Here is a 17,601-nt window from a genome sequence, read left to right on the forward strand (position 1 = left end):
TAGAAAACATGCTTCTAATAGTCCTTTATTAGAATCTTATATGCTGCAAGAAGTTCATTAATTCTTTAATCCACAAACCAGATATAGGAGGCTTTATCTTCTCATTTTTAAGTAGTACAAGTCTTCTAGCAACCTCCTTAAAAATATATGTTTCCAGACATCATTTAGCTTTAAACTATACGTGAGAGTTGGTGTCATTTGGGTACATCGATCACATGTTGAATCAATAGCTACATTTTAAGTCCTGGTCTTACTAGGAATAGCTAAGTTCAGCTTGGCTGACACTGGCTGTGTCATGGTCTGCAGGTGTACCAGCTCCAGCAGGAGAAGAAGAAGCTGCAGGAGGACTTTGCTCAGCTCCTGAAGGAGAGGGAGCAGCTAGAGGAGCGCTGCACCTCCTACGAACACGAGAAGATCCAGCTGGGGCCGCGGCTGGAAGAGAGCAAGTGGGAGGTGAGCGCCACAACAGCAGGCTTTTTTTTTTAACTAACATTTTATTCAGCAAGTACAGTAATGACCACAATAAAAAGAAAAGGTTCGGGTTGTAAAGTTTATCACACTGCCATCCTTATCGATTTTACCATTTCCCATCCATCCTTAAACTCCTATAACTCATATTGCTTTAAGCACTGCACATATTATACCATGACTTTTATTTTAGAGCATCAATCTGACTTTGACAGCTCCTCCATAACATATTCAAGAATACATTAATTTCCCTAATTAAAAGAAATCGAAATTGAACATGAGGATTATTGTGCAGTGTGTGTCTCATTCATTCACTGAATACAGGAGGTGGAAGTATCAAAATGTAGCTGTAAAGGATGGTGATCTTTTGGAGTCCTCATCACAGTCTGACAGGCAGCATAATTAGTGGTTTGTTCATGTGATAGCACGGATGCAGGAAGATGAACTTTAAATGAGATGTTATCATGAGTCATGCAGACCAATGGAACAGGCCGCCTCGCTGTCTTTATGAGCTCCAGACACAGATCAATAATAAAATTGATCTTCCCTGCTATTCGAGGTAATTCATTTTGCCACAAGGAATCATTTTAAGAAGGTCTTAGTGCATTTGATCCCTGAGACTGATTAACTGAGCATTTTTGTCTTTTTCATACAGAGAGGATATATAAATTTCACTTAAAGGCTCTTTTAATTATCATTCATTCGGCTGTTACAGAACAATTTGCAGACTTATCCATCACTGAACAATGAATCTGATGAATGAGATTTTGAGGTTTTGTAGACCAGTTTTGTACACACATCAATCAGGATGCAAGACATGTGCAGCCTGACTTTAATTAGAGCCTAAACACCAAAATACTTTTCCATCCTTATTGGAGATCAAATGATCTATTGAAATTCAGTGTGACAAGGTGCTTTTAACCAGACAAAGATCCAACAAAGACAGGAATGTTGTCATTCGTTGCTCAATAAAGTTGTTAATTGAGTTTTGGACTACTTAAACCTTCAGAAGAGATTTTCCAATAAGACCTATATTAGATTGTTATATCTTTAGATCTGAAACGATTAGCTGATTAATCAATCAACCAAGAAATTAAAACAACAAACTATTTTGTTACCAATTTGTTAAGCCACTAGTTTGAGTCAGTTAAATGATAATATTTTCTGGTTGTCTTAGTCTTCCATCTTAGTAAGTTGAATATCTAAGTTGACAGCCAGTCAGCTGGAATATGTAAACTCTGGGCAAGTGATTAACATTTTACAGATCAAATAATTCATAGATTGCTTAAGACAATAATTGGCAGATTGGAGGATAATGAAAATAAAAGTTGCTTAAGACAATAATTGGCAGATTGGAGGATAATGAAAATAAAAGTTGCAACTTTAGTTTGGTTCTCTTTATTATTAATGAACATTTGCACCAAAATATATTTTCTTTACTGAACTGAATAGAATACATCCTGAGTGTTTCTCTTCTTCCCTCAGGTCTGCCAGAAGTCGGGGGAAATCTCGTTGCTGAAGCAGCAGCTGAAGGAGGTGCAGGGAGAGTTAGCCCAGCGAGTAGGAGAGATCGTTTCACTGCGGGGTCAACTCAGAGAGACTCGTGGCGAGCTGACAAACACCCAGGTCTTGCTCCAGGAGGCTCACGGCACAACACGCACACGAACCCTGGAGCTGGAGGTGTGTGAGAATGAGCTCCAGCGTCGCAAGAGCGAAGCTGAGCTGCTCAGAGAAAAGGTTGGACGCCTTGAGGCAGAGCTGACTCATCTTAGAGAGGCTTTGGCCAATCAGGGTCCAGGAAACAGACAGTGTCAGGTGTTCCAGGAAGCAGAGGAGCACCTGCTCGCCTATGAGAGCGATGAGGCGAAGGCCCAGCGGCAGAGCAGCACCGAGGCCCTGCAGAACATGAAGGCGCAGATGGACAGGATGAGGGCCGAGCTGACCTTTGAGCGTCAGCGGGGCGAGCAGCAAACGGGAAGCTTCGAGGAGGAGCGCAGGATATGGCAGGAGGAGAAGGACAAAGTTATCCGCTACCAGAAACAGCTGCAGGAGAACTACGTGCAGATGTACCGCAGGAATCGAGAGCTGGAGCAGCTCCTGCAGGAGCTCAGTCAGGAACTGGAGAGCAGGGAGGAGGACGAGGGCAGCGGCAATGAGATCAACTTCGATGAGATCGCTGCCACGGAAATTTGACACTTGCGTCTCTCCATCTTTTGATTTGCACTACTGTCAGCTAAAGGTTTTTTTTCCACCTACATGTCACAGATTTGATCTCTTGTGCCGTCTAGATGGAAACATATTCTGTTTAAGATTGCAATCAGATTGGTATAACAAATTAAAAAAAAAAAAAAAAAAAAAAGCCATCTGCAGTGTAAAATCAGCCACACTTTAGTTCTGCCTCATTGGTCTATTCTCCAAGGAGTCCCACTTGAAAGCCAGTGACCTCTATTAGTGTTTAGTAGGCCACCTCAGTCCTCAGCCCCTCCATTAATGTCTGTGTTAGTGTTTGCACTAACTAACTAGACATCCCCGGCCCTCTTCACCAGTTTTAGGCATTTGTGGGAGACTTTGTCGTGTATGAGTAACTTCTCCCAACCTTTAACTATCCTCTCGTGTTGGTGGTGACTCTACCTTCCCTGCTGGGTTTAGCACTACACACCCACTCTGTGTTAGCAGTCAGCTCTCATTAGTACAGTTAATTTTGATGGAGCCCACGCTGTTGTCAGTTGACAGTAAACGTGGGATACCACACATTCAGCATGTCATGATAAGAGTGAGTGAATCAGAGCGAGGTGCTAGTGACGGTGGCTGCACTCTGGGTGATGTAAAGAGAATTATGTTGTCTTTTTTTTTCTCAAAACCACTCAAGCCTTTATGTAAATTACATCATGACCAACAAGTAAACAGTAGATGTTTCCAGAATATGTCTACTTAAAAACAACATGAATCTAATGTTCCAACTATATATGGCACAAATTAGTTGATTTTTCTAACTGTAAGCAGACAGAATTGGTTCCTGGTCCAGTATGAGGGTAAGCTTCTCATATCCTGAACACCTTACTCTCAATGGTGGAAATAATATCATGAACATCTGTACAGTCTTATGTAATTAAACACAGTAACATCTGGAACAAAACACCTTACATCCAGTGCACTTCAGCTTTTCTCTGCACACTCAGTGGGTCTGAAACACCTTTTAAAAGAAGCTCTATCGTCTGATGTCAGAAGAATGGATTAAATCACTTTTCCTGTAGTGTAGGAGATAATGGATCAAATCTTCTACCACGGTGTACGTGAAGTAATTATATACTCAAATATCGATATACTATATATCATGACATTGTAAATCAGGAAAATCAATGGGCCTTTTTCACAGCAGACATGTTGGCATGTCATATCAGAAAACCATTACACGGGTGTAATTAATAATATTAGTTACGACTGCATTCTACAACCCGGGAAACCAGCGAGACCCAGTTCCAGGTTCCTGATATCGGGAACACTGGCTCACTCTCATGGCTTACAGGGACACTTGATGGAGCTGAACCATCGATAACATAATTTGTTTCACCTGTGTTTCCTGCTCTGACAAGTCAAAATGTCTGCTGTGGAAAAAGGGGCAGTCCAAAACACAACTGAAAGCAGCTAAATGCACTTCTGCCATCATTTAATTATTCCCATTTGTGCTTTTCCTACAGTGACATGTCAAAATGTCTCCGGTGAAAAAAGGCCTAGTGGTAAACGGTTTTTCTATAAAGTCAAGTTGATGTATGTTTTTGGTAAATCCTGCCAATGAAAGGCAAAAATCAACTTCTGAGATTTCTGCCTCCCAAAAAAACACTGTAAACTGCTTCCTTTAAGAATGTTTTGAGCAAAACTTGAAGCCTTTTTGAGACTTTTCCTGGTGTTTTAAAGTAGATGTAAAGGGAGATAAACAGTGTTGTGAGTCACCGGGAGGGATAGCACAGTATAAACCCTATGACAAAATCTGTGATGGCTGACCCATTTAAATTGTCTAATGGTATACCGTATGACCTTATATCACCCATTCCTGCGGTCTTAAACATCCAGTATGTAGACTTTAGTGGCATCTAGCCTTGGAGAAACTATGCTGGCCGCGAAATGCACGGAAAAACACATTCTGGACTGCTGTAGAAACATGGTGGTTCAACATGACGGCCTCCATGTAAGGCGGCCCATAACGATTCTTATTTTCAGGGGATTACATACATTACACATTATGTTCTATTTCTGCCAGTAGATCCTCCTAAATGTTACACACTGGACCTTTAAATCCAGACCTAATAAAACATAACGATCAGTGTGCTAATACTTTCCCAGTCAAAGAAATGACGTTGAGAAAACTGTGTCACAGTACTAAAGCACACCCACAATGGCTCTTCTTGTATCTCATAATTGGATAATAATTACTTTACTACTTCCCTCTCTAAGAGGTGATAAAAGATTGATTACTATGTGTGGGTGATGTGTTACTTAGATTTACTGAAGGGAAATCGTGCACTGGATGCTGGGTGTTTGGGTATAAACTATTTTGACCACGGCGCGACTGTTTTTCCACCAACCTTTCCAGTATAGGATCTGTTTCATTTGCATTTACTTCCTTGTACAACAGAACCAAGAGAAGAAGGCATCCTTTGTTCCTCTGTTACTGCTGACTGAATCATCGTCCTCTGTAAATAGTCCTGACAAATAATAAAGTTTTTTCTTCCAGAGATGTCTGTCCATCTCAAAAAATAAAAACATAGCCACTGTGAATAGACCAAAGCAATGTCGCACATTATATTTTGCTCCTACAGATACGATGCCTGTATATTAATGTTTGTGTGGATGTTTGTTCTGGTTCCTCAGTATAATTTTATAATCCACAATATTTGTATGAAGACATTAAATGTATATTTTCATGCTGTACATTTCTTGAACAAACCTACTATGTTTTTAATTAAAAAAGACAAAATTTAATATCTGTGTGGTGTACATGGAGATTTGTTCATCTTCATCCAACTGCTTCCTAAATCAGAAAGTATTACAGTAGATGTTTCTCCTTTATTTGTATTACTGCACCAAATTATTCACATCCCAATCTGTGTTTTCTTGCTGAAATAAAGACTTTAAGTTTATTTATTTTTTCAGTATTCACCCAAGACACTGAATAACAGTTTTATCTGGGTTGTAATTCTTACTGATGGCTGACTGGATCATTTACTCTACAGTACTCGTTTACATTTAGACGATGTTTTAAGGTTTGCGGTTTCCTTCAGCTGTTACCCAGAGGAGAAAAGTTTCTGAACAGCTCAAGTCTGCCCCCTGCAGGTCAAACGTTTGATTTTCAAGCCAACTTAAAAACACGGAGTCAGACTTTTATGTTCAGTCCACAGGGCTTTTAAAAGGCACTCAAGTTACAGTTTGCAGTTCGTCTTCCTGCACATTTAAAAATTCAGAAGTACAGACATACAATGCTGATCTGTGACACATCTACATGTTTTGAGAGGGTTGAATGTTAATGACATAAAAAGTAAAAAGAAAATCATGTTCTTGACTGGTGTTGGCTCCTGGGTTGTGATAAAGTGAAATATTAAAAAGGCATCAGGAGCACCATTTCATTATTTCAAGCTTTGAGGACACATTTAATTTACTGTAAATGTATTTTGCTGCATCTGCAGTAACAAAGTTCCTCTCATTGTATTCATTCATTTGCTTAATCCTTCTCTCAAGTCCTGCGGTCTGCTGCCTTAGGTTATTTTTGTGTTTCAGGAAGTTGCTGGACAGTCACCAGTGTCCGTGTCATCATTCCTAACTTTAACAAACTTTAACATGAATGGCAAAATTACATACCTGACCTCAGAGCACATCAGTGTGTTTGGGCTGGAGTTCAAGTTTTCCTGTCCCTGTGTTAGTCCCAGAGGCTGCTAATTACAGTGACAATATTGATGACATTGTCTCATGTTCTCTTCAAAAGTTTTTGGGGACTTTGACCACAAATACCATCGGGTCTTTGGCCTTATTGCTGAAGGCTTTTCGGATGATGTCGACAGCATGCTGATGGGTAACTCCTTGCAGGGAGACTCCGTCCACAGACACCAACTCAAATCCAGCCTGGGCACACGAGAGAGAATGTTTAAGTCAGATACAGTGCAAATACACTAAAGTACAAACAGTCTGTGTGTCAACAGGGCGTCTGCAGGTATTGGATTTAGTTTTCTCAAAAGAAGGTATAGAAAAGTCTTTAATTTAACTTACAAAAGTCTTAAATATTTACTCCTGCTTGCCAAAAGTAATAATGTAACTTATAAAATGGTTTTGTAACCGATCACAGGCTGTTGTGAAATGTTATACATCTATAAACTGATTTCTGCAAACTTACATCAATGAAATATATCACTTCATAAATATGATATTCTCCATAGATCACTTTCAAGTTCTAGTTAAGATTCAATGTTTTTTGTGGAGTTTCAGTCAGCACCATCAGACCTGCAGCAAGAATAGTCACTACTGTAGCTACGGTAGAAATTTGGAACAAAAACTTAAATTTGAAGGAACTTAATTTATAATTTTTTTTAACTGGTTAATCCCACCTTATCTATTTTCTGTAGCGTATCTGTGTCCAGGTTGTGTTTTAAATAATTACATCCTTAGAAATTATTGTTATATACTGCTGGAAAATACTGTTAAAAAAGTGTCGATATCGGTATGATTGTGTGAAGTATTAAATGACATTCTTTGTGGTCTTAAAAGGTCTTAATTCAGTGAACCCTGCAGGAACCCAGGTCACCGACTGTCACGTCACCTTGAGCACTTCACACGTGGAGGCGGCTCCCCCAGGAAAGATCTTCTCAATCTTCACCACCGGCTGAACCTTCGACTCCATCCCACCAGATATACTGATGCCTAAAACATCAGAACAACACCAATGGCAGTCAGTCACGTCTTTTATATTTGTGTACCTTTAATACCACGTGTGTCACAGGTACTGGTTAGTGCTAGACACCAGGTATTGGAAAACTGTAGTCAACTAGTCATATTTATCCCACTACGTACTGTAAAGTAAGATTTTGTGTGTGTCCATGTTAACATTAAATTATTATTCATGTGTAAGGAGAAGATTGTTTACAGACAGTCAGTCCACAGCACTGACTAGTCGTTATAGTAGTTGGTGAAATCCTGATAGAAACTAGAGCTGGGCTGAAAATATTACCTGTTGGGAGTGAGAGATTGACCACTTACAGTTAGGCACACATTTTGGGCATAACATAAAATCACAGTTGTTTACTATATGTAGCTACCATCCCTCACTTTCTCTCACTTTCTCTCACTTTCTCCTAGTGGTATTTAGCCATGTGATCAGTTTTGGTTTGATTTGGTTTCGAGAGAACTTAGAGATTTCTGTTAACTTAATTTAAAACTACCTTCTAGAAACAGTGTCTCTGTAATCCAGACACCTCAATGTGAACAGGTTTTATAGAGACGACTTCCTCAATGCAAAGTAGTTCTTTTATATTAAAGCGTTTATGACTATTTCACATGTTGCTGGGATTTATCATCTCACTCCTGCCGTTTTATAGGTTTATCCCCCAGTGCTTCACGATCTACGTTTTTATTTTCTGTTTTTCTTTTTGTAGAGAACTTTGTAACTTTGTTAATAAAAGTGCCATATAAATAAAGTTTATTATGGTTTATATATATAGTTCCTATGAAATCCGTTCACAGCTGGTTCTGTGAACTGTTCTGAATAATAATAATAATAATAATAATAATAATAATAATTATTATTTTTAAAAGCTGTGGACAAATAAAGGTGATTGTTTTGGGAGAGAGGCAGAAATCTCAGAGTCAAAACCTGGACAAATAAAACTGAAACTATTTGCATGTTAAATATATTTGGCTACCCAGACATTAAAATGTACCTAGTGACTGTTTGGTCTTGGAGATGCTGACAGTTTTCAGCTTGTACTCCTGTTCAGGGTCGGAGCCATTGAGTCCATTCTCTGATGAGGCCTGATGTCCGTTCATCTGTCCGCTCCCTGCTTGTTGATCTGGTCTTGAACTGAACACCTGCGACAACAAGGGCCGACTCCTGCGAGCGGCACTCTGCAGCGTGAACACGCTTTCTTTACTCCTGTCTCCACTTTTCTCCCTTTTGCTTTTGGAGTGGCCGTTTCTGAACGGGGACCTTCCTCTTTCTGAAGTCGAGTGCAGTGAAACCTCGTCAAAGTGGACGGAGCGAATCGTGCCGATGTCTGTTCGGAGAGGAGGGCGGGAGTCATCGCTGCGGGCCAGCAGCCAGTTGGGGAGCATGGCGCTGGCGGAGGGGGGTCTGAGGTCTCTGGACTCTGTGTCATATCCATCCACAGGTATGTCCAGCAGCGGGGTGAAGGACCTGGAGGTGTGGGGCCTCTCCCTGGACCCCCGGGGTGCAGACAGACTGAGCTTCTCCAGCTCTTCCAGTAGGTGGCTCTCCTTCTCCACCTCCTCAGCATTGTGGAGCTCAAAGCCTCCTCTGTAATCTGGAGGGAAACACAGGTTGGATAGGTTTGACAGTTCTGGGCTACCGTAGAAACATTGCAGTTGAATGTGGCAGACTCCTAAAAGCAGCTCATTCTAAGGTAATGAAAACTGATTATAGACTTAATGAAAACATACCAATAAATATATTAAATTTCTGGCAATAGATCCTCCTAAATGTTACACACTGGACCTTTAATCATTATTATTACAGAATAATAAAAAATTAATTCAAGTTCAAACAAGCAAAATGAATTAGTGTTGTAGTTGAGGAACTGACCTGGGATCGGAGTGATGAGGCGCCGTTTGGGCGCTCGACCAGACATGGGAGAGCGGAGAGGAGGAGTTCGGACTACGGTTGAAAAGAAGAGAGAATAGATTGTAACTACGAGTGTTCAGATCTGACTTATGTTGCGTGTTTGTTAAAGTTGCTGCTGTTTTTGCATGTAATCAGACTGATTGTGAGATTCAGCATGTATCACACGCACTTGAGCGATACTTGAGGATATCGTAGGCCTCCACTTCGATGGGGGTCACCATGTTGTTGAATGCACTCAGGTCAGACGGAGGAAGCAGCATCCTGAGAAACAACAAAAGGCTGACTCATTTTCATTGTTGTGTTAGATTACAAAACATTTTTAATTAGTCACCAGTGTCTTACTGTGGAACATTTGGATTTGAGAAGATTATCCTGTAAAATACTTAATCCCCTTCTGGCAGTATTTGTAATACCACTGTTTCTGTTTGGATTTACAGCAGGCAGTTGAAGGAGAGGGTAGACACAGTTTACAGGCAAAAAAACATCCTAGTGGTATAAATGTATATTTCTGTGTATATTTTACCAGTGATATCAGCTTGATGAAGCCATATGAAGAAATGGCTTTAAAATTTACTGCAATGATATTGTCTACTTACTATCTAAAATACAATACAGTAAAGGTCTTTAGTTTTAGTCTTTAAGTTGGTCAGAGTGGGAAATCTACATGACTGTGAGTCAATGTTTTTGTATTGTAATACCAATTCTGACAAATATCCTTATATTATAATAAAAAAAACTAAAAACTAAACATTTTGAAACAATAAAAATTAAACTGAAAAGAGAAAACCCACTCTAGAAAATTTAAAAATGTATAATAAATCTGATTCAGTAGCTCTATCACAGTAGGCTTTGGAGTAAATATCTAGTAATTATTAGTAATTATTCATTTTCCTCGCTCTCCTTACCTGACTTCCCTCAGCAGCAGCAGCTTTTCAGGTCTGTCCAGCACGACCAGCAGGTGGCGTATCAAGTTCTCCACTGACCGCTCTGCCACGTACTGTTAGGGGTCACAATAAAAATCAGAGATTCAGAATCCAGTTGATAATACTTTAATCTTAGAACAGATATGTGAAATATGTTGTAGGAATTCTGTGACAAACACTGCAAACTCAAACACCTTTATGGGCAGTCCAAAGATTAACATTTATTAACACGTCTAAACTGAAACGCCTCAGTCTGTCTGCAGCTGTGAACAAAGCTTCTTACCCTTCGACACATCTTCATCACAGCAGACACCTCCTCCTCAGTCAGCAGCCTGCGGGCCATGTCCTCCACCACTCCGAGCATCTCTGAATTTGGCATCACACTGACCTGTCGTCCCCCTGAAAACATTACAGCGGGGAATCAGTGTTGGGTCTGCTGGTCCATAAATACCTCTCTGCAGTTCACCATTGCCTCCTATTTAAGTAATGTTAACTAAGTTTCAGGAAATAATTGTATATATTTATATAAACTACATATTTGTGACTGTGAGGATTTATATCTTGTGGGAGTGAGAGGTTGCCACAGACAGGACTGATGGACACACACATTGTTGGTTTTGATCTTTTCTTGCGATCTGTTGACCATTTGAAAAGTATAATGGCATGTGCTGAAACCTTTTGTAATCCTATGTAGATGTATTTATAATAATAATAATAATAATAATAATAATAATACATTTACTTCATATCCTTTATATTAGTAGCTTAAAGCAATCCGAGCAAGTGCCAGCATCTTTACAGGCCATGCTGAAAATCCTCTAATTTTCTGTGGAAGTGGGAATAAAACATTTTTAATGCAGCTACCTTTGCCAGCTTTGTCTGTGGACGGGGACTTTGAGCGCCCCCTGGAAGCGTCTCTCTTGCGTCCACCCTTGAATAGTAAGTTGACGAAAGTCTTTGAGCGCTGCAGGGTGCTCTTCTCCTCAGGGTCCTTCCCTTTCTGCTTCTTCTCCTTCTTCTGCTTGATCTCTGTGATTGGATAACAGTAGGTCATTTATGAAGCTCAACCGTTCCATTTATTAAATAAACTTTTTTTATGTTACCCGCTCTCACCTGCCACTGTGACTTGGCTCTGGGACCTGCTGATTGGTCGGCTCGGCCTGCTGAGAGCCATCAGCACGGCTGTCTTGGGGGACTCTCTCCTGCCGCTGGCCTCCTCTGCGCGGATCACTGAGTCTCTGAGCAGAGTGGTTCGTCCCAGGCTGCGAGTGGTTTCTGCACCCGTCCTCTGAGAAGGAAGGTCAGTCTGGATGGCGGTCTCAGTTCGCTCTGACTCAGACCTGAAGAAATAAACCACCACAATCATGTCTGGTCTAGTCCGTAAGTGTACTTAAAGAGCCTAGAACAGAAATTTGGGGAAATAAGCAAGCTGACCCCGACCTCTGGTCCTCAGTAGAGATGCAAACGTCCACCATGTCTGAACCAAACGGCAGGCTGGGAGGGAACATGACCTGCGACAGGCCGCTCAGAGAGCTGACCGGAGTCCCAGAGGACAGAGAAGAGGCTGAGGAGTTGGAGTCCGAACCCTGGGAGGAAGATTTTTGACTACCATTGGCCACTGAGGAAGAACACAAAGGGATTATCTAACTCAAATGTATCTAAGCTTTTCTTACAGTGTACACTTTCACAGATAAGAGACTCACAGACAAACAGAAATGCTCATATGATACATACACTTATTGAGCCACCTGTATTCTGCCACCATCTCCTTATAAGCAGGGTATCGTCCTGCTTCCTGTGGAGATATGGTCACAGATATGCAAATGAGATACAGTAGAGACCTTGAAACTTTTATGGGATCGCTATATTTGATAAAGAGTAACCCTAGAAGCACACAGAGATCCAAAACTATACCCCTCCTCCTCCTCGTCCTCCTCCTCCAAGACAAACACATTTCCCTCCTTGACTTTCTAGTAACCTTTGATAGCTGGGATGCTTTCTAACTCTAGTATGTGTTTCAGTTTCAGTGGAGCAAAAGCGATGGATCCTGAAACAAAACTTGCACAAAACACGGCTCTAAGCTTTGATCAGCACCTGATCCCAGCTGCCTGGTGAATAATGCACACGGCCTGGCTATTTTTCACAGAGCGAAACCCAAGCTCCGACAAGTAAAGTGAGTGAGGAATATTACAACTGCGTGCCAGCTGTCGGGCAACTGCCACACAAACCGGCGCTATATCCAAAGTGTAGCGACGCGGCTCGGGTAGTTCGTATTTGGTTTTCGTGTGTGTGACAGAATTAAAGACGAAAGGTAGGAAACAGGTCAGAAAGTTAATGCATGTCAGGTCATCTAAACGAGGCGGTAATGAAAGAACCGACACACTTTCTAATAACAAAGAGTCGACATGGAACGTGATACACCCTCTTCAACGCCAAACATCCCCACATTCAACGGAGACAACTTTAAATCTGCTTACAATGATGTATAAGATGACGGCTCCCACTTCTTGTTAACAAGACATCTCTTTATTAGAATTAACCTATGTACCAACATATTTGTCTATCAAATTGGATTACCTTTGCCCCCTGGAATGATGAATTTGACATTTGTCTTTTAAAAAAACTGGCAAAAAAAATTAGTTTCTGTTGACATCAAAGATTTGCGTCAGATCAAGATGCATTTCTGAACGAACCTCCTCAACTTCTCTTCATATTTACTCCTGTTTCAGCTGGAAGTACTAGAACCACTGTCATGTTGTCTTTTAAGTATGGTGTTAAAAAAACTAAAGACATGCACTAAGATTAAAAATACAATTTGGAACAAATGACAGATGTTTTACAGTTAAACTAACTCTTAAATAAATATAGGCTGATCCACCCAAAGTGGATCACTTAAAAAGATTCCTGAGAATCTTTTCCTGCTATGATTGAGACATAATTTGTACATTGCAAGGACAAAATAGATCATATATTTGCTTGAATAAGGAACGTGGCTGGTCCTCACTGCTGTTTCTTTTACCTATGTGGATAATTATATGTAGAGCATGATATATAATAAATAATGTTTGTGATGTGGATGTAATGATGTCATGCTGCCTGACAATGATGTTACTCTTCTGGGCTATTGTTCTTGACATAAAATAATAACAATAACAACATTAAATATTTTTCTTGGTAGCAAAGCAACTTTTTGGTGCAAAACATTTAGCAAATATCATCTGTGTCCTAACATTGATGATTATTTTTTTCTTTAATATGAATTCAGTTATTGCATGCTGCACTGGACACGGAGAGTCAGCGCTGTTCATATCCACTCTCACCTTAATGGTCAGCATGACATGCGTGTGGCTCTTCAGCACCTCCACAGCACTACTGTGGCTGATGTCCTCAAAGTTCACGCCATTGGCAGCCAGGATCTGGTCCCCCATCTTTATTCCATTCTGCTCAGCCAGACCACCCGGATCCAGTCTGAAACAACAAGACAGAACTGAGTACAAACAGCTCAATAAATGTAGTGAAGTGATGAAGAAAATGAACAAAAACATGGTCTAGAAGAGTCTGTTTTCCATGGCAGAGGTACCTACTTGGAGACATAGATGCCCAGACCAAACTCCTTTCCCCCACGGATGTTGAAGCCGAGGCAGTAGTCGTCTGAGGTGGTGTAAAGGTGGACGATCCTTTGGAGGGCGCTTCCTGAACTGGTGTCCGAAGGTGTCCGTCCGCTCTCCTCCACCACCATACGCCTGTGTATCAAGTCCACCCTGGAAGAGTTTCCTGTCGGTCAGAATCTAATATTTTTTTGTTACAACCTGAGCTAATATGAACAGGAATAGTTCTTTATCACCATGTAGTCTTCTCCTTGGAGTAGCGGATGCCGGGGACTTTGCCCACGCGTCTCACCACCATCCTCAGCCTGTTGTTTCCTGTCAGGACCTTCACAGCACTGCTCATGGTGATGCTCTCCAGGCTGATACCATTCACCTCCACCAGTTTATCACCTACAAGCAGGCCGGCTTCCTCTGTAAACAAACACATTGAATACTGTAACAAGAGCAACACAAGTTACAACATCAGCTACTACAATTATATCCTTAAAATCGCATTATTTCCACATAGTTTACCTGCAGTACTGTTGTCCTCCACCTTACTGACAAAGATGCTGAGGCCATGTTCTGAGCCTCCACGCACGCTGAAGCCGAGCTTGCCGTCCACACTTTTATCCACTGTGATCGTATGGAGGTCCTCGCTGTCATCTCCGCCTAAAAATATCACATGGATGCTGTGTCAATAAGCCAGTGAGCCATTGAAGTCACTAACTGTATCTGACTCCTTCATCGTATTTGACATTTCATAATATGCAGACATGGTTCACTATACTTGGAGCAACACTCTTAACACACAGGGTCAGCAGTCTAAATATTTTCATTAATGTCTTCACATTTATTTCTGATCTGATCTAAAAAAAATATATATAAAAAAAAATATTACAATATTGTGGTTTGTGATATTGTATCGATTTTTGTGTAAACCAGCTGTGTTGTAAACATTTCTTTACTCAAGATTTTATGCATATGGTGGTGTGTTCTTTATACTATGACAGTTTTTTAAATTACAATTCATCACCCTACTTACAGTATCGCAATATATCATAAATTGTAACCCCTGTATCGTGATACATATCGTATCACCAGATTCTTTCCATTACACAGCCCTAAAAATGACACATTAATGTTCACAATACCGTTGAATTGAATATTACCTAATGCACACGTGGTCAACAGGTCAGGATAATAAAGTCTCCATCACTCCCACTAGCAAGGTTGTTAAAAATAAAAATGCAGCAAAATGTTTCTCCCTTAAGTTGCTCTTAAGTATTACTATGTGCTCACAGAAACAGTTTTTTTGCCCTGTGTTTCGTCTCTCAGGCAATATAGAGGATGCCAGCCTTATTGCTGGAGGTTGCTGGTATAAAGTTGCAGTTACTCATCTGAGTTTACAAAACCCCTATGCATTTTACAGTTTATATTCTCCTAAAAAGATGTTAAACTTGAATGTCAATCAAAAATAGGGCAGCAAAAATGTAAATACAACACTACCCATTCTAAAGTATCAGGCCCCTGTCAAAGAAAACTAAATGTAACTTGAAGTAAAGTAAGTGAATTAATTATACAGTTAACTTTTCTCATGTTGTTTCTGTTGTTATTCTCTCAGGTAGCGGTTTGTTGCAGAGGCGTGCATATATGCGTATGGTTTATGACACCAAACGTATATTTTTCTGAGACAAAAAGGTTGAGAACCACTGATCAGGTCAGTATAATGCAGAACTTATGTAAGATAGGAGGCTAAGTAGTTTATTAACCATTTATTAAATCTAATCCACGACTATTTGTACAATAAATACCACACATTCTTTGCTTCACACACCAGTAGGCTACAGGTTGTAATATGCACTACACACTCAGCCAGCCCCACCACTCCTTACCATCCACAGGAGAGTTGATGAGGATGACCCGGCCCATGGGTGAGGAGGATCGGATTCCACGCCGGCGCTGCTCCTTCTTCCGTAAGAGGTTGCGTGTAGCCGTGTGTGACCCTTGGGTCCCGGGGGTCTTCTCCCTGCGGGACGGGTCTGACGAGTGAGCCATGGAGGCTGGTGGGGTCCCCTTTCACTCACGCTCCAGCGGGGACTCAGCTCCGGGTGGAGGAGTCTACAGCGGCACACGGCAGAAGGAAGGGGATCCTCAGGCAATGTGTCCGCTGTGCCCCCTGCATTCTGAGACTAGTTTATGCTCACAGAAAGATCACGGCTGCATTGTAAACGCACGCACACATGCGTTGGGGGGACTGGCAAGGATAATCCAACTCACCGACACAAGCTGCTTTCTGACATGATAGCTGACTCTTTGGCTTCCGGGAGTCACACTTTGCTCCATTCCTGCCCATGTTGCATCTCACTCACCTGCCTGAGTCTGACAGAAAAAAACAACAGTTGGTGGATAAATAAACACATAAAGTAAACAAGTACAGAAATTAATTAACATATAAAATATCTAAAGCATGTCTTACATTTTAAAATCTGATATTTTACAGTCTTTATAACTCACATTACATTAAGAACACAGGAAAGGCCAACAAAGAGCCAGTATTTGTCTCTGCAGGTGAGGTCAGAAATAGGATTTAGCTCAGACCTGACCCACTTAGAGTCAGGACGTCACATGGTGTTGATACCATGGTTACATGTCACTAAACTTAACCCGTGATAACAAGCGTGTCCTCATGTCGTCACCTCGGGGTTCCCCCAAACGTCCCGCAGAGACTTCAGCACCCCGGACAGCGACGCTTAAAAAAAAAAAAAAAAAAAAAAAAAAGCGTGCAAAAAGTTGCGAGGGCGTAAAATGGCGACGTTCAACGTTTGCGTGAAATTCTCGAGACCAAGGTAGATTTTTTTATTTAGTTTATTTGCGTCTTTATTTTATACGCAACTTCAACGTTTATTCCGCTGCCAACATTTTGACACTTGCGGGAACAAATGGAGACTTTTAACAAAGAAACCAACCGCAAAAGCAAAATACTTACCACATTTTAGCTTTCAAACAAGGCAGCTCTTCTCTTATATTCTGCTTAAATACAACCTGACAACAGATACTGAACCGCAAACTGATATGTGACAGCAGAAAGTCTTCCTCGTATCCCTTAAATGCATCCCATGATCTGTAAATCAACCAAACTCAGTCAGCTGGTTAGCCTACCTGAGTCCATGTTGTGCAAAATGACCCAACGCACCTGCCTGGGACATTTCTCTCTCTGGGGAAAGTCTCCGCCCCCCGATCGCGTCCATTGGCTGGATTGTAGTCAATTAAGAGCATTTGATTGGACAACAAATATGCCAATCAACTGGCAGCGTGTCAGAACTTTCTATGCATCAGATACTGATGTAACGGTACTGCAATGAGTGGTTAATTCAGTACGACAATACTGGGATTATTTACACAAATGCTTTCATTTATTAAATGTTAAATGACTTCAGTAAGTCTTTAAATTAAAACATGAATCATATTTATTGTACATATTTTAGTGTATTGTGGGTTGAGTTGGTTTTAAAGCATCAGGTCTGTCTCCTCAGTGGTTTAGACATTAAGAAACAAACACTAACAACAACCAAATTAAACTCTGAAACACATAAACTCAGATGTTACTGATGACATGAGCAATATAAAACACATTCAATTCATATTTAATTTGCAGATCTTAAACAACTGCAGGTTTAACGCAGGGTTGCTTCAGGTGAAAATATATACTCCTGCTATACAGGACCTTTACAAAAGAGAAATAATCATTTTGTAATCCAATGCAGCAAACTAACCACCTGTA

The 17,601-nt window shown here is 40.8% G+C and overlaps 2 protein-coding genes across 6 annotated transcripts in view; one reads left to right on the forward strand and one right to left on the reverse strand.

The window, feature by feature from the left end:
* Positions 1–5,448, forward strand: part of LOC127373216 (leucine zipper putative tumor suppressor 2 homolog) — a 32,823-nt gene extending 27,375 nt beyond the window's left edge. For all 3 annotated transcript variants that reach the window (XM_051417466.1, XM_051417467.1, XM_051417469.1), the window contains 2 exons: positions 307–453; positions 1,954–5,448. In XM_051417466.1, the coding sequence (XP_051273426.1) occupies positions 307–453; positions 1,954–2,661 (855 nt within the window). In that variant the 3' untranslated portion in view covers positions 2,662–5,448. The remainder of the gene's footprint in view (positions 1–306; positions 454–1,953) is intronic.
* On the reverse strand, positions 10–17,029 carry LOC127373214 (PDZ domain-containing protein 7). Of its 3 annotated transcripts, none has more exons than XM_051417463.1 (19): positions 16,807–17,019; positions 16,098–16,199; positions 15,713–15,938; positions 14,352–14,489; positions 14,075–14,249; positions 13,815–13,991; positions 13,551–13,698; positions 11,965–12,025; positions 11,671–11,848; positions 11,344–11,570; positions 11,095–11,259; positions 10,514–10,629; positions 10,213–10,304; positions 9,477–9,568; positions 9,269–9,340; positions 8,391–8,990; positions 7,274–7,374; positions 6,322–6,582; positions 10–432 (listed from the first exon to the last, which is right to left on the reverse strand). In XM_051417463.1, exons 3-18 carry the CDS (start codon positions 15,873–15,875, stop codon positions 6,439–6,441), a joined length of 2,649 nt encoding a protein of 882 aa, XP_051273423.1. In that variant the 5' UTR covers positions 15,876–15,938; positions 16,098–16,199; positions 16,807–17,019; the 3' UTR covers positions 10–432; positions 6,322–6,438. The 3 variants fall into 3 exon arrangements, with proteins under 3 accessions (XP_051273423.1, XP_051273424.1, XP_051273425.1); XM_051417464.1 differs by having other exon boundaries at positions 15,713–15,996; XM_051417465.1 differs by having other exon boundaries at positions 15,713–16,199; positions 16,980–17,029.
* Positions 17,030–17,601: the final 572 nt, after the last annotated feature.

The sequence above is a fragment of the Dicentrarchus labrax genome, unplaced genomic scaffold (genome assembly GCF_905237075.1).
Source record: "Dicentrarchus labrax unplaced genomic scaffold, dlabrax2021, whole genome shotgun sequence".
Classification (NCBI taxonomy): Eukaryota; Metazoa; Chordata; class Actinopteri; family Moronidae; genus Dicentrarchus; species Dicentrarchus labrax.